General features: G+C 41.6%; 2 protein-coding genes across 3 annotated transcripts; both read right to left on the bottom strand.

Annotated features, from left to right (window-relative positions):
* Positions 1-24: 24 nt before the first annotated feature.
* LOC136429408 (atrophin-1-like) lies at positions 25-8592 on the bottom strand. Its single transcript, XM_066419240.1, has 4 exons — positions 8296-8592; positions 4862-5010; positions 596-1288; positions 25-267 (listed from the first exon to the last, which is right to left on the bottom strand). The coding sequence occupies exons 1-4, from the start codon at positions 8483-8485 to the stop codon at positions 25-27; spliced, it is 1275 nt and encodes a 424-aa protein (XP_066275337.1). The 5' UTR covers positions 8486-8592.
* A 1038-nt stretch (positions 8593-9630) lies between these two features.
* Positions 9631-14971, bottom strand: LOC136430501 (E3 ubiquitin-protein ligase RNF139-like). 2 transcript variants are annotated; one of them, XM_066421178.1, is made up of 3 exons: positions 14696-14971; positions 13004-13175; positions 9631-12672 (listed from the first exon to the last, which is right to left on the bottom strand). In XM_066421178.1, the coding sequence occupies exons 2-3, from the start codon at positions 13158-13160 to the stop codon at positions 11006-11008; spliced, it is 1824 nt and encodes a 607-aa protein (XP_066277275.1). In that variant the 5' UTR covers positions 13161-13175; positions 14696-14971; the 3' UTR covers positions 9631-11005. The 2 variants fall into 2 exon arrangements, with proteins under 2 accessions (XP_066277275.1, XP_066277274.1); XM_066421177.1 differs by having other exon boundaries at positions 14737-14971.
* Positions 14972-15076: the final 105 nt, after the last annotated feature.

Raw genomic sequence — 15076 nt, 5'->3', positions numbered from 1 at the left:
GACGTTGAGGGTATTGCCCATGACCTATCCATTGGTGAGGATAAGGCCATTGGTTTGGCGGTGGTGCAGGCGCATAAGGATACCCAGGAGGGTAGGGGTACCCAGGAGGATGCTGGTAGACGTGCGGATGTCTGGGACCAAAGCCGGGTAGATGTTGATGTCCCGGCGCTTGTGAGTAAAAGGGAGCGTTTGGATACGGAAATCCTGATGATGGTTGATTCTGGCCTTGAAGGTGGCCTTCTCCATGCGGTCCCTGAGGGAACGGAACTGGGTAGGGGATTTGAGGAGGATAATTTGGGTAGTTAACTCCTTTTGGAGGTGTTGTCGAGGCTGGTGAATCCACTTGTGGTTGAGGATGGTCTTCACTATCTGTGCCGGAAGGTTGCATCTCTTTCGATGGGGTCATGCCTCCCGGATACATGGGCATCTGTCGATGTCCTGGGACTTGTGGCGAGGCAACATTTGGATAGGGAACTGGTTGTTGATTCTGACCTTGAGGATGTGCCTGCGGCAGAACTTCTCCATGTGTCCTTCGAGGAACTTGGTAGGGGTTTTGAGGGGAGTAGTTTTGATAAGAATCTCCTTTTAGAGGTACTGCTGTGGCTGATGAGTCCTCTTCTGGTTCAGGATGGCCCGCATCATCTGTTCCAGATGGTTGCTTCTCTTTCAAAGGGTTCATCTCTCCCGGATACATGGGCGGCTGTTGAGCTTGTTGATGGAGAGAAGATCCTTGAAATGCAGGGGTAGGATAGGTAGCCCCTGCTGGTTGTTGAATCTGGCCTTGATGAGGCTGTGCCTGTGGATAAATTTCTCCATGCGGTCCTCGGGGGCCGGGAACTGGGTAGGTGTTTTGAGGTGGATGATGATGTGGGTAGCTAACTTCTTTTGGAGATGCTGCTGAGGCAAAATCATCTTGCGATTGAGGATGACCTTCACTACCAGGGCTAGTGCCAGAAGGTTGCTTCTCTTCCCAAGGAGCCTTTGTTTCCGGATACACTGTCTCATACGAAGAAGGGGGTTGTGCAAGATGCTGTGTAGAGTCACCCTCTTGGTTGTTCATACTTCGTTGTCCTGGAATCTGCTGATGGACGTGGGATGAAGGATAGGTTGGAGGACCGTATCCTGGATGGGGATATGCCGGGGGCATTGGTCCATACGGATGGTAGGGGTTAGATGTAGGAGCGGTGGGTACTTCTGCTGTCTGGCCGGGATAAGATGCAGGCCTGGGATGACCACCTGTGGATTGCTGACCATCTATCTCGTTACCGGAATGCTCTTCCTGGCCAATCTAAGTGTGTATAAATCAGCTGAATTTCAGAGCTCCTTACGAGTACATACAGTAAACAAGTGCTTTAAAAAAAGCTGTCGTTTGCACTGCAAAGTGTTTGTGAAATGAAATAATCCGTCACCATAGCCCTTAATCCGTCGCCATAACCCTTAATCCGTCACCATTGCCCTTATTCCGTCACCATAAACCTTAATCCGTCAGCAAAGCCCTTAATCCGTCAGCATAACGATTAATCTGTCACCATATCCCTTAATCCGTCACCCTTTCCCTCAATCCGTCAGCATAACCCTTAATCCGTCACCCTTACCCTTGATCGGTCATCCTTGCCCTTAATCTGTCACCATAACCCTTAATCCATCGCAATAACTCTTATTCCGTCAGAATAACCCTTAATCCGTCACCCTTGCCCTTAATCCGTCAGCATAACCCTTAATCCGTCAGCATAACCCTTAATCCGTCAGCATAACCCTTAATCCGTCAACCTCCAAACACGTCACCGTTCCCGCCAACCAAGAAGTTGTAGCCGATGTCATCAAAACCTGGCATATGATTGTGTACAAAGAACTCAGCCGGGACGAATGGGGTGCCTGATCACCGAAGTCACGTGCCAATCTGACGTCACCTGTACCCTGCCCCATCACAGTTACGAAACAGAGGGGTGTTTTAACAGGTCCCAATGTGAGAAGCATGCACGGGATATACAGGTGAGAATCACTGATATACATTGAATGTATTCAAAGAGAGCTCGAAAAACACCATGAAATAGCAAATACAAAATACTTTCCTGCTGAAAATGTGCCTCCCCTTGGCGACTGTATCTACGTACAGCGTCACCTAGCACTGATATCAGAGACGTATTGAATTCAAACTGTGTATGGAAAGACATTTCTTTGATTTTACACTAAGAATTACCACATGGGCATCCGAGTTAAAACTTACATTAGACGAAACATTACAATGTTTCAATGATTTATTGCGAGATGCTTCAAATGACGAAATATTTTCTGACCAGGAATTTGTCCCATTGCCATTAGAACTTACACTGCCAAACTGCCCACAGATCTAGAGGAGGCCATAACGGCAAGGAAATGCTAATTCACCTTCCATAGATAAGTAACTGAGGAAATCTACATGTAAAAACGGTAACGTTAAGTAAAAGCGTAGTAAAACGGGTGACTGACAAGCATTGATTCTCAAAATTTCTCTCTTTTTGTTATCCTGTCCTTAACAAGGTACCTACTTATAAAATTTCATTTACATGTTGTTTTTTTTTCTCTCCTAGAAACAAGTTGATGGCTAACTACACCCATCGTCAAGTTGTGCCACCACCAAGAATGTGACCTGGGGACGGGGTTTTCAAGCTCATTGCTGAATGGAAGCTGGGTAAGACTTTATGGACGTACTGTTATATAAAACTGTAACACTTGTGCAAACTACTGACAGATATGTTTATATGCTAACTCTTTGAATTATTGGACAGAAGAGGACGGGTAATAGGCAGTTTTGTAAACTTTGATTGTACCACTATACTTTTTGTCAAAAAGTGTTGCAAGCATCCAGAAACAGGTCTCTTTTTGTCAATAGTCGCAAGGAGGCGTAAGCCAGGATTATGCCATGAAGTCTGCACCTGTTGCACATTGTCTCTCGCCATATCTGACACCATTCCTATATTGTATGCACATCGCGTTATGTAAATATCAGAATATGGGCCCGTCTGCACATGACTACAGTACAGGAACATCAAATTTTATATGTCACAATAACAACCATGGTGGTTATACCGGGTATACAGATACATTGATATCGTAGGTTGATATTGTAAAATATGGATATTATGCCAGCCATAAAGAAACTGTGCATATATCAATACGCTCACATAATATCGGACAGAAGAGTTGTTTTGTTTTTGTCACTTGCACGAGTAACATGTTGTAAATTGTATATATCAGTATTGCTGGAACTGAAGACATAATTTAACACAAATTGGCCTAATTTTCCTCAAAATTCGCCTACCTTGTATGAAAGCACCAAGTGAATGAGCGCTGAGAAAATGACGCAAAAAATCGCGTGCGATCTAAGTTTCTATCACTTCGTTTTCGTATCTCTAATGTAATTGATATGGTACGGATTTGAACTGATACGGATTTAGATTAGTAACGTTACTTCCTAAGATTTAGAAAAAATCATGAATTTGCTACTCTCCAAACAGAACCTAAAAACACGTCAAAAACCTGCCGGAACCCTGCCCTGCTTGGAGAGTATGTCGATTGTCAATCATGTACAAATTCTCAAGAAATCAAAAACAAATTTCCCTCACGTCAGCTTTTTATTTTCAGAATGTTCAGTTACATGTGTGCCAAATAAACTTCATCCGATTTCCACAGCTATGCCACTAGACAAAATATATTTTAGCAACAAGCTCAAGTCATTAATGAAGACAAATTATTGTTTTAGTCCATATTCATCACTTGCGCCTAGACACAAAAATCTCTGACGTATATGCCAGATTTTTGTTACACAAATAAAGGACGATGGCATCACATTTTCACGATGGGGGGGGGGGGCTGTTTTGCTGTACAGAGCGCGCGTGTAGCATTAGAGCATAGTTTTTGCCATTTTTTGACAGCTTGTTTGCTCTCTTGACTCTCTGTTGCCACTTTGGCGCACCTGTATTTGCCCGTGTCAACAAGAAGGCAAGGTATAGGAACAGAAGTTTGCGTGCGGGGGAGGTGGAATTTAACTGTTCACTTGACATGTTTTGAAATCCATTTTCAACATTTGAAGAACACGTCCGAAGTTTCAATGCAAAAAATTGCTGTTGCGTGAAGAGCATGTCTATTGCGTTTATGACAGTTTTCATAATTATACATGCATGTAAAATGTTTTTTCTTAGTTTCAGTTCTATCCCCATTTATGTCATGCCTGGGCCTGATACGGGTGTTCTGGACCGTGTGATAACTATCCGTATCACATGAGGATCTACAGCTGTATCACACGGGCTTCCATAGAATATATTTAATGCATTTCGAGTGCGCCGCGGCCGGTCCGGTTGCGCCGCCGTCGTGAATTTCGGAGATTCGGAGGTTGGAATCAATGTTGTTACAGTTCGAGGTCACAAAACTGCCTCAACTTCTGGCGCATTCCGCATTGAATCGAAATGTGTGTTTTCTCGGGTGGGCATGACATAAATAAAATACAATACGGTGTATTTCGCATCACCCTTGGTCCCAGCCCTCCCGCGGGTCGGATCGCTTGCTTGGAGATAGTAAACATAATAACAGCATGCGCACTCTACCACACTGAGGCGGCGACCGTTCAGCGATCATTCATCGATCAAAAATTTCATTATCAGTTTGAACTAATTCCATTGATAAAGAAGTGTATTTTGTAAGTTTTGCATGTTTTGTTGTCTTTGATAGAATTATGTTTTTACATCACGGATAATTCAAATTATGAAGTCATAAGTCATATAAATCCAATTTTGGTCGATGAACGGCCTCCATTTAGTGAAAAAGGGACCTGGTATCCATATGTAGGATAACTTAATTGCAATGGATAGAGACATGTACTTACGTTTGAGCCCGCTGGAGAGCCAGGTTGTCCTGCATCATGAGGTTGGGTGGACTGGGTAGGTGCCGGTCGACAGGGCAGTACGTCCAGGAGGTAGTCTTTGCCGAAAGCGTTGATCTGATGGTTGGTTCTGGACAGGACGTTTTTCGTAGCTGTGCAAAAAGTGTAAACAATTTTTTGTCAGTTACGGCAGCATGGAAAAAATGTGCACGGAGAGGGGAAAGGATGATGCAGTTGTGCGGTACAAAGAAAAGTAAAACAAGGTCTGAAAAAAAGGAGCTTGAATTCATAAATTCCAAGCGCCTAGCGTTTACTATCGTATAACAGAATGTATTTAGTCGCCTTCCCAGCTTGTATTTTCGAGAACAACAGTCACCACTGCATCAATAGACCATTCCTTCATTTGCATACTTTGCTGCATGCAGGAAAACAAAACAAACAAGAGTTCCACGACCTCATATCTCCATGAACAATTCTATTCATGCAAATGATTTACACATTTTCATAATATATGCTTGGCCATAAACACCTTTATCTAACTTACACATGTTGCAATATTGACAGTCCTATAATTTTCCAATTAGATGAATTATGGTGTCTTTGCATTAATTATGCAAATTAGGAATTTATTTGCATAATTGATATCTGTTGATGCTCTACTTTCCATAAACTACATATGTTACATGTATTTGAGTCTGATAATGGAAAACACTGCAAATATAGATTTTCCTCATTATGTTTAGCCATACCTAGTATGGCTCAACATATTGTTTTTGTTCATGTTCTTCTTCTTCTTCTCCTGCCAAATCTTCAAATGGATTCAACTCCGCCAATTTTTAACCAACCGACCTGAAATTTGGCATGGAGGTAAAGATGGCAAATACCCTCAGGTGATTTTAAAATTGCTTTGAAACAGCCCTTAAAATCATTTTTATGGAGGTTTTTTGGGGCATTTTTAGACAATTTTTATATTTTGGGCTCCTGTGCCCTAGTATTGCTAGCAAGTGACCTGAAATTCGGTACAAGGGTGCCTTGAACATGTCCCTACAGGATTTCAATCACAATTCTGGTGTACATCACTTCAGAATGCTTCATTTTGGGGACTTTTGGACCCATTTTCAGACCAAAAACAGGCCAAAAGTGGTATCCACGTTCCATGTTCTATTTGCTGCTGGCCAAGGAATCCATGTTCTATCTAAGGATCCCCGCGTTCCATTTGCTACTGGCCAAAGAACACTGTTCTATTTAGGTCACCTGAGGTCATATTGCAGGAACACACGCAAGCCTTTGCATTAAGAAGCTCTTGGGGTCTCGCAGAACTTGTAGAGAGAGTTTTTGTACGGGTGATTTTGGAACAGTCCATTTATGCATCAGGAGGGAGATTGTCGAAGTATAATGCTCTCGCAAATGTTGCCTTTCTACATGCAGTTAATATTTCGATTTGCCCAGGTGTTATTTTGGGACAGCCCACTTCTTGCATGGGGAGGAGTATGGCTAAACATGCTGTATTTGCTCAGGGGCAAATGACGGCCTTTCTAGTTAGCTATGCAAATTAAGTCACAATTAGCATAATTTGCACTTCATTATGTATTATCTGTCTAAGCTACCTGCATACTAAGTATCATATTGACAGTCCTATAATTTTCCAACTTAGATGAGATATGGTGTTTTGCATTAATTATGCAAATTAGGAATTTATTTGCATAATTGGTATCTGTTGATGATTCACTTTCCATAAACTACATACAATACATGTATTTGAGTCTTGTAATGGAAAACACTGCAAATATAGATTTTCCTCATTAGCTATGCAAATTAAGTCCCAATTAGCATAATTTGCACTTCATTGTGTATATCTCTATCTATGCTACCTGCATACTAAATATCATGGAAATCCGTTGTTCCTTTGTTCAGTTATTCTCCTAAGAAGATTTTCACAAAAACGCCCCTGCAGTTCCAGAGGAAGCTGCTAGGGGGCCCAAACCTACACCACTTCTTTATTACATCACAAGCTATCTGCCACCCAAAAATCAAGACCACAGTACTTCCAGGTCAAAAGATACAAAAATTGAAGTTCTGCTGCAGTACCAAGGTCACATACCAGGGGGCCCAAAATCGACCTTGAATTTCGGCTTCACAACACCTGCCCACATACCAAATATCATTGTAATCCATCAAGAGGCTCTTGAGTTATGCTGACTGGAATGGTGCGGAAACACAAACAAACAAACAGACAGACAGACAAACAGACAGACAGACACACCCAAATCTATATCTCCATTTTTCATGGAGATAACAAAAGCCTGTGAAACATGACCTTCTTAACACACTACCCTGGCCACCCCCACCGAGCGTTCTTTTGGACCAACATTATATCCGGTAGCTGATTCGGCACAATATGTCGGTCCGAACGAACGTCACTTCCGCCCACTTTTGATCGTTATCTTGCTTAGCTGAAAATTAGGGGTCCTGGAGAGTTTCGGCAAGGCTTATACTGCATCTTAAAGGGCACGGTGCACCTTTAAAGTTACATTATATCATAGCATATAGTGAATCGCTGGTCGGGTGACTACAGTGGCTTTACCAGGCTCCTTCTAGTAACAGTTACATACATGTAGAATGCTATAAAATATAAACCCACTATTAGGCCTCCTTTAGAAGAATTGCTGCAAGTTTCTTAGATATAGCAAACGTTTGGTTCAACAGTACAGTGGAGACCATTTATTTTTTTTCCTAACTGCCAATGAGTCTAAAGTAACAGTATTGTTTGAGTCGCGGATAAAGTTGAAGTGTTAAACAAACATTACCAACTGATGACTGGACTTGTTTATAGTTTCGCTGCCATGATAGCCTCGAAATCATGCGTAAGTGGGTCTGCATATTAAGTAGTGGGGCTATCCACTTTGAAATATTAAGTGATAAACAAGCCACATAATGGCAGATAATTCTCCATGCATACATGCAACGTCGGTCGGCAAAGAAGTCTTTAAATAATATATATGTTTCCTCACTGAAGACCGAAGGCTGCTTAGAAGGCAAGCTTTACTGTAGATTTCAACATGGCAACGAAACAAAAAACACATCCGCTTTCACTATCAAATCCTGCATAGCAGATGGTTTCATGTGTTATGTTAGACAGCAGCACATACATATACGCATTTTGAAAACAAGCATAGCCTCGGCGATGACACCATATAGAATTTGCGACAAAGTGGATGGTAGCAAAGAGCTCACAATCTCTTAGAAACAAAGAGATGAGGAAGAGAAAAATTAACAGTAATATACATAAAATGAGGAAGTGAAACCACTAACAATGGCCGACTTCACGCGCAACTGAGATAGAGTCACCCATTGCCCAACTCTGGCTGCACACAGTACTTCCTCATTCCCAAATGTATAAATCGTGTTCCACAATCCATTGAAGAAAATGCACCCACCTTCTCCTTCTACAAACTGAATCTCAATCAGTCCTGGCTCTTCCAGCTTCAAGTGGTGCACGTCCCCCCCTCCTGAGTCCTTCGTGCTCTGAAAGTAGATCTGTAGCTTGTCTTTGAGACTTTCTAACTGTTCTCCATCAACTATTGGGAACCCACGAACAACTACACACTTGCTCGTGTCTTCCTCCATGTTTGTAGCCGTAGTTTCACAACAGGTGTCGCCAGCGGTCTCGCAGGTGTGGCCGCGCGAAGTTGGAAAGGCAGCCGCCAGGTACGAACTTTGCTTTTGAGGCGTATAATGATAATCATCAATAGAGAATTCCCCGAAGTGTGATGTTACCGTTGTTCCCATTGGTTGGACCTGTGACCTTCACATGGTCTTGGCAAATGGTAGCAGATCGGGGCATTTCGGACCAATGATGTACGCTGAGACTCTTTGTACCTAAAGTTTCGGTCACGTGACCTCACCTGCGTGAACTTGTGACGTAGCGGAAAGCCCCGGGTTACAGGTGAAACTGTTGATCGAACTCTCGCGTGACTTGATCCTTGATCGGTACCGTTATGCAGAAGGTCAAACCAATTATTTGTCACAGAAATTACTCGCCATAGTTTGTTTATTTTTTTACGATTAAACTATGTAAGAATACGTCCGCCATAAACATAACAATAAATTCGGCCATTCAGTGAATGTCTTTTAGGGTGTGGGGGTTTAACACAGCCTAACAGCATAAAAGTAGGATCTAATTTTTTAGTTCTGCCGTTACGTTTAGTATTAGGTGAAAACATAGGGACATACTGTGGCATATTTTTATGGTGTTACGTCACACTATTTTTTTCCTGATGGATCAATCAGAAATGGAATACATCTTACCGCTTAAATCAAACTGTCGAGAAATATCAGTTATCTTTCACAAGCTTTATCTATTGGGTGCAATCCGAAATAGCAGTAACCTGGCAATCGCATTAAAAAATCGACGTTTTATGTTTCTTTCAGCATAATTGCACAGTACTCGTCGTAAATTGTTCACTCGGCTTCTGTATGCACAATGTGTAGAGGGTCGTATATTGTTAAGACACTGTTTTGGCAACGCCTCGATCAAGGGTGCAGTGAAAGTTTTAAGAGAGTTTGTAAATTGTAGGTTCACTACGCCTGGTCTATATCATGACCCTATAGTCGATATAAAATGACAATACCATCCACTATGAGGATTAACAACAAAAAAATTACATTTGGACAAGTGTATTTGAACATAAAGACACATACGTACATTATTTGACTGAATGACAAAAAATACATTATATATTGCACAGAAAACTATCAGTGTCACTCCTCACTAAACCTAATAAGTTTCATTTTATTGAAAAAAATCATGATTGTCACACTCTTTCTTCAAGCTATCGAAGGTGTATTCTATGTCTAATTCAATAAGTGAAACGATTTCTAGTGATAGGTTACAACATTATTGTATGGATCAAAGAATGTGAATGCCAGTGACAGCAACCAGAATAAGGATTTTCCTTTGTATGCCTGCACTGTAGAAATGTCAAAATATAACACCATCATTAGGTTGAACCATCCTGGTGTTGGAAAATAGCTTGACCTTTACATGCTTTAACATAATGTTTTGTACCAACACTGATGAGCTTTCATCATAATAGGACATAGCCTGCATGGTAATCATACCATCGGGAGCCACCCTGTATCTCTATGGTGCTGCATGGGAGTGTTGCCACCCTCACAGTTCATCAGTGCACACCGGGGAGATTTTACAAGGTTTGTTTCCATTACTACATCAGAAAAAGTTCCTTAGAAGAGCTGGAACCAGTAAAACAGCCCTAGGCTGACACATGGGAATTGGTTACCAGGCTAAATGGGACATGGCATAGCTACCAAAAGAAGCTTTTCCGAGTCTACTCATTCATTGGAGGTCCTACTCTTATAATAAAACTGACATCCACACACATCATTATCTGGTGGACTGCATTGCAAAGTGTCATACTTTAAAAAACACACACATGCATCCAAACACACCATTGAAAAGTATTATCATTTTCATTTCTATTGTCACCTAAGCTTCAAACATATGACAAGACAGTATCCATTGTTTCACAACTCTTTGCTGCCCAAATTAACCGCTCCAATGTCAACATGTACGATTCCCAAAAAAATACCACACATTATTCTTGATTATATGTAATGTAGAAATATACTTCTTGTTCTGGTAACTCTCTTTGGCTTGTGTGATTACAACGGATTCTTTTGCATCACCAATTGCAACAAATTGTCACATTTTCTTAATTTCCAATAACACATCTTTATTTACACATTGTAAATTCATAAATATTTTCATGTTTTGTATTACATTCAGGTGGAAAGTAAGCTACCAATACAATGTGAGATCATATTTAGATTTTGCAGTATATATGCTACAGAACTGCCTTGTGAAAAATTTGAGACCCATGAATTTAAACGGTTTTTGAAAATTCAGACTTGTGTCCAAATTTTCATAAAATATTCTACCCTTATAATTCCCTGGGACATAACTATCCTGCAAATTTTGTCACCATCCCTCATAACATCTTGCAAAATAATGACAACCATTTTCATCTTGTGAACGATTCCTGTAAATTTGTACAGAGATTATGAGACTATTTTTAGTCCACCAAAGCTTCAGCAAAGATCCTGTCTTCCCTATCCATCACTACTTCATCAGTCATCATCTCCCATATCAAAATCTAACACATCTGGATTTTCCTCTTCTTCAGATGAAGACTGTGGCTCATCTGTTTGGTACAACTTTCTATGGCACATTGGGCAGTGGTCCTGTACGTACAACCATTTCCTCAGACACATCGCGTGGAAGTAATGCTTACAGGGCGTGATCCTGGCACTAGTCAGCTCCTGGTAACATATCGCGCACACGTCGTTGAAGCGCGTGAGTTCCGCGGCCGTTGCTTCTGGAAGGGCGTTGATTTTCTGCACGGCAGTTCTCCTCATCATGAAGGTCTTCCACCCTTCCTTACCCTGGACCCATATGTTGAAGTACGCGTGCATGCACATCATGATGGCGCGTATTGTCCCGCCGGACTCGAAAAAGAAGACATAGCTACCGTTCAAGAAGAGGAATATCCCGAACACGAACTCTATACTGTTTGCCGTTGACTTGATGTAGTAGAGGTAGTCGTCTAGCTTTTCCCAGTACTGTTCCCGTCTCGCGTCGATCAACAGGAGCGCGTACTGGAACCAGGTGGCGAGGACTTTTACCAGGAGTTCGACCGTAAACACGGTCACGGCAAGCAGCCATGTGCTGAAGCTACTGTTACTCCACAACATGTAGATTAAGTAGAAAGGGACGAAGAAGATAAAGGCACTCACAATCAGCGGCGGGTAATGTCTTCTCATGTCTATGGTGTGCTGTGCGCTGAGCGTCATCAGTCTCGGGTGCACCATGTTGTGAATGAAGTGGAATATCGCGGTCGTCAGGAGCCCCATGTTCCGACCCAAGCGTACCAGCCGCTTTTTTCGCTCCATTCCCGTCAATCCAGTCTGTACGGCTAAGATGAAGAACAAGACTGCAGAAACTGTTCCTATCCTCTTTTCATCAGTGTCCTCTGCATTGAGAAACCTTTGCAACAGCAGTCCTACGTTGTGCATGATAATAGCTATGACGGAGCTCATACCCGATATCGTCAGCGTCGACTCACATCCGCTGACGAGCAAGTCTTTTAGAATCTCCCAAAACTCTGCACCATCGGGTAAATACCAAACAAATCTGTTCTCATTCTCTTCCACTGTTACGAAGTACACTAAGGCAACCGCTTGTGCAGCTAATCTTGTCAACCAGAACACTCTCAATACGTCTGGTATGTGCAGCCGGATCCAAGTGCTCTCTACAAATGCTTGGATCCCATATGTTCGTATAAGCTGGAACACAACAGGGACTAAAAATCTGGACAGATACAGTATATACACTGCGTTCACTACAGCACAAGTTACCAGTTCTCCATACGACAAGACAAGGGACGCCTGTAGTGACATATTGATGACCCATCTTGGCATGGTCAACACGGAAAGTTGGGGAATAATAAAGGAAACAAGGATGTAATTTCCTATCAATGTATGGGCATAGCCTCGCATGAATGTATACAACACAGTCATTATTGCTAAGAAGACCAGCCCATACAGGAACAGGCGGTCCTCCAAGACACTTATACTAGTCTGGGCGTCCTCTGAGGATGTCTGTTGGAGGTAGTGGGCGATGTAGTAGCTGTTCCACCAATAGACAATCAGAGCAATCAAGGCTCCTCCAATGAATGAGTAGACTCGGAAGAGTACATCTGGGGTCAGCACAAAGATGCAAACTGCAACAAGAAAGCCTGGAGAAAAATTAAAGAATCATCATGAATAAGAATCTGTATTGCTTTGAGGACTCTATTTGAGTTTGTTTAGTCAACTTTACAAGTATCTCATGTTCCATGTTCTTATATTGGAATGCACCCATTTATGTTGTTACTAGTACACGCTTTTTAAAGCTTAGCTATTTTCTTTGATTACCATTCCTTAGGATTCCAGGCTATACATGTAGTAATACATAAATACAGTACATGTAAACCACTGGTAAAGTGTATGATCTGTAGAGATGCCTACTAGTAAGATGTCATACACCTGTCTGTTCATCACATTCAATGGCAGAGTTTAAAAACCAACCTATAATCCTCCACAATGTGTGAGACTCTGTCTTCCATGGGATTGGGAGTTGGTCTTTCATGACGGAGTCCATCACGTAGATGGACGGAACACGAAACACCACATCAAAGATGGCTCTCATACGAGACTGCCAGGTTACTTCCTGGCCCTCCGACATCGTTGGCAGCAGTCCCTAAGATCAAGAAAGGTACAATACAAGAATTGTAATTACTAGTACTGTAAATTCATTTATTTTCTTAGGGATTTAATTTCGCAGCAGGATTGCCTTCTCTTCCATCAAAGGATCAACAATGACCAAACTTTGACAACTGTGTATAAGTCCCTTTCAACATTACTACAAGAAATGATATTACTGGAGGTCATCAGCTTGAGTTAACAGCAGCTTTGAGTACATGCAGCAGGCAACAAACTTATTTAGTACTAAAGTGGTAAGGAGAGTTAGTGTTTAGAAATACATTGCATTGTATACTGTAGATACATTAAGTTCGTGTGGTTTTAATTTCGCGGTATGGAGAAAATGGAGTGTTCTCTCGCGGTGAGATAATAGTACAGACAAAGGGGTAGAACTCTAGGGTTACTAGACTTTTCACCCCCTGACCCGTTCGTCCCCGGGTCCTTTCGTCCTCGTATGGACATTTCGTCCTCGGATGACGCTTGTCTCACAATTACAAGTTGCTCAATTTTTATCATAAAATTTCATCAAGCTTCTCAAAAAACCTTCACTGTTGCTTTCTCAAGTCTTTCACCTTGGAAAACCAACACTCAGGTGACGTGCGAGCGGCAAGACTCTGTCATGATGTCGCCGCCGCAGCGCACGCCATCTTGGTTGTTTACGCATGTTGCAAATCGCTCGTGGGCGCCTTTTACAGAGTTTGTATTAGTAAATAAGCTGACTGAAATGGAATTTTGACAAGAAAATTAACTGTGTGGGACTGTATTTTGAAAAACGCTAGGATATTCATGTTGCTAAATTCACCGATTCCCAAGACCGACTGGAAGTGTATCTCGGTCGAAGTATGACACGTCTGGAAACTGAAACGGCAACTGGTAACTTCGTCGGCTTACACTTTAGCTGCCGGAAAATACTTTTCAAGCAATATTCAATCAAGTATAGAATAATATGTGATAAAAAAACTAGTCATTTAGGGTTTAAATGTTGTTAAATTGGAGGACGAAACATCCATGATGAGGACGAAAGGACCAGGGGACGAACGGGTCAGGGGGCGAAAAGACCTGATACCGGACTCTAGGAGGGCGTTGGTTTTAAGTTCGCAGCATAGAGCTTATCGCCAAAACCGCAAACATAGAACCATCGCGAACATTTCTGCATACAGTTTATCATTATACAGGATTATATTTAACACATATATCATACATATATATATATATACTAAAGTGTATTTATGCAATGATATAATTATAGGAAAGTTAAGTCAATGGTAATACAGGACAACACATATGCATACAGTAATTGACTTCCCAGACGTAAATTATTGTACATGTCATAAATGCCACGGGGTAAATAGTCACTATAACAACAGGTGATATTGATAAACCATTAATAGCAACAATCTGTACGTAATATACACTGTACATGTACTTTTTTTCTTCGTTGTAATAACTAACATATGTTAGGTACCGCACGTACCATTTGGGATATAATTTTCATCAACATATGCTTCAAAGACTTACTGCTGGTAGCAAAAAAAGAACACACAACGTCCACGACTTACCGGTATATCTTCCTGACGGGAAAACGTCGTTAGTAGCTTCCCTTGAGGTTCATAAACGGTAAAATATCACAGACGTTTAATGGTTTATCTTTTCAACATCTAGATCCCTTTTGCTCACGAAAGAATGGGATGAACTGACATAAAATCGCAAATTTCTGATCGAAAGCGGAAGTAAAATTCGAAGACGACTTTCGCCGGTAGCCATCTTGTCTGATGAATGCTGGGAAATACAGACAGCAGTTTTCCTTTTCTGGGTGTGAAAAAAACGTTTTGTTGTAAATTTCCATCTTTCTAATCACCTAAGATGTCTATTCTAAGTATCTATAAAATCTTAAAGGGT

Source organism: Branchiostoma lanceolatum, chromosome 3, assembly GCF_035083965.1.
Source record: "Branchiostoma lanceolatum isolate klBraLanc5 chromosome 3, klBraLanc5.hap2, whole genome shotgun sequence".
In the NCBI taxonomy this organism is placed as follows: Eukaryota; Metazoa; Chordata; class Leptocardii; order Amphioxiformes; family Branchiostomatidae; genus Branchiostoma; species Branchiostoma lanceolatum.
This window is presented reverse-complemented; position numbering and strand designations above follow the sequence as displayed.

What these genes read in the sequence shown, in the direction of transcription:
- LOC136429408 (XM_066419240.1), bottom strand. Translation starts at nt 8,485, where the DNA reads ATGGAGGAAGACACGAGCAAGTGTGTAGTTGTTCGTGGGTTCCCAATA. An exon ending in GCTCTCCAGCGGGCTCAAAC is followed by an intron (nt 1,289 to 4,861) that starts GTAAGTACATGT and finishes ATACACACTTAG; the next exon opens with ATTGGCCAGGAAGAGCATTC. An exon ending in AGGACTCATCAGCCACAGCA is followed by an intron (nt 268 to 595) that starts GTACCTCTAAAA and finishes TCCCCTACCCAG; the next exon opens with TTCCGTTCCCTCAGGGACCG.
- LOC136430501 (XM_066421178.1), bottom strand. Translation starts at nt 13,160, where the DNA reads ATGTCGGAGGGCCAGGAAGTAACCTGGCAGTCTCGTATGAGAGCCATC. An exon ending in CACATTGTGGAGGATTATAG is followed by an intron (nt 12,673 to 13,003) that starts GTTGGTTTTTAA and finishes ATTTTTCTCCAG; the next exon opens with GCTTTCTTGTTGCAGTTTGC.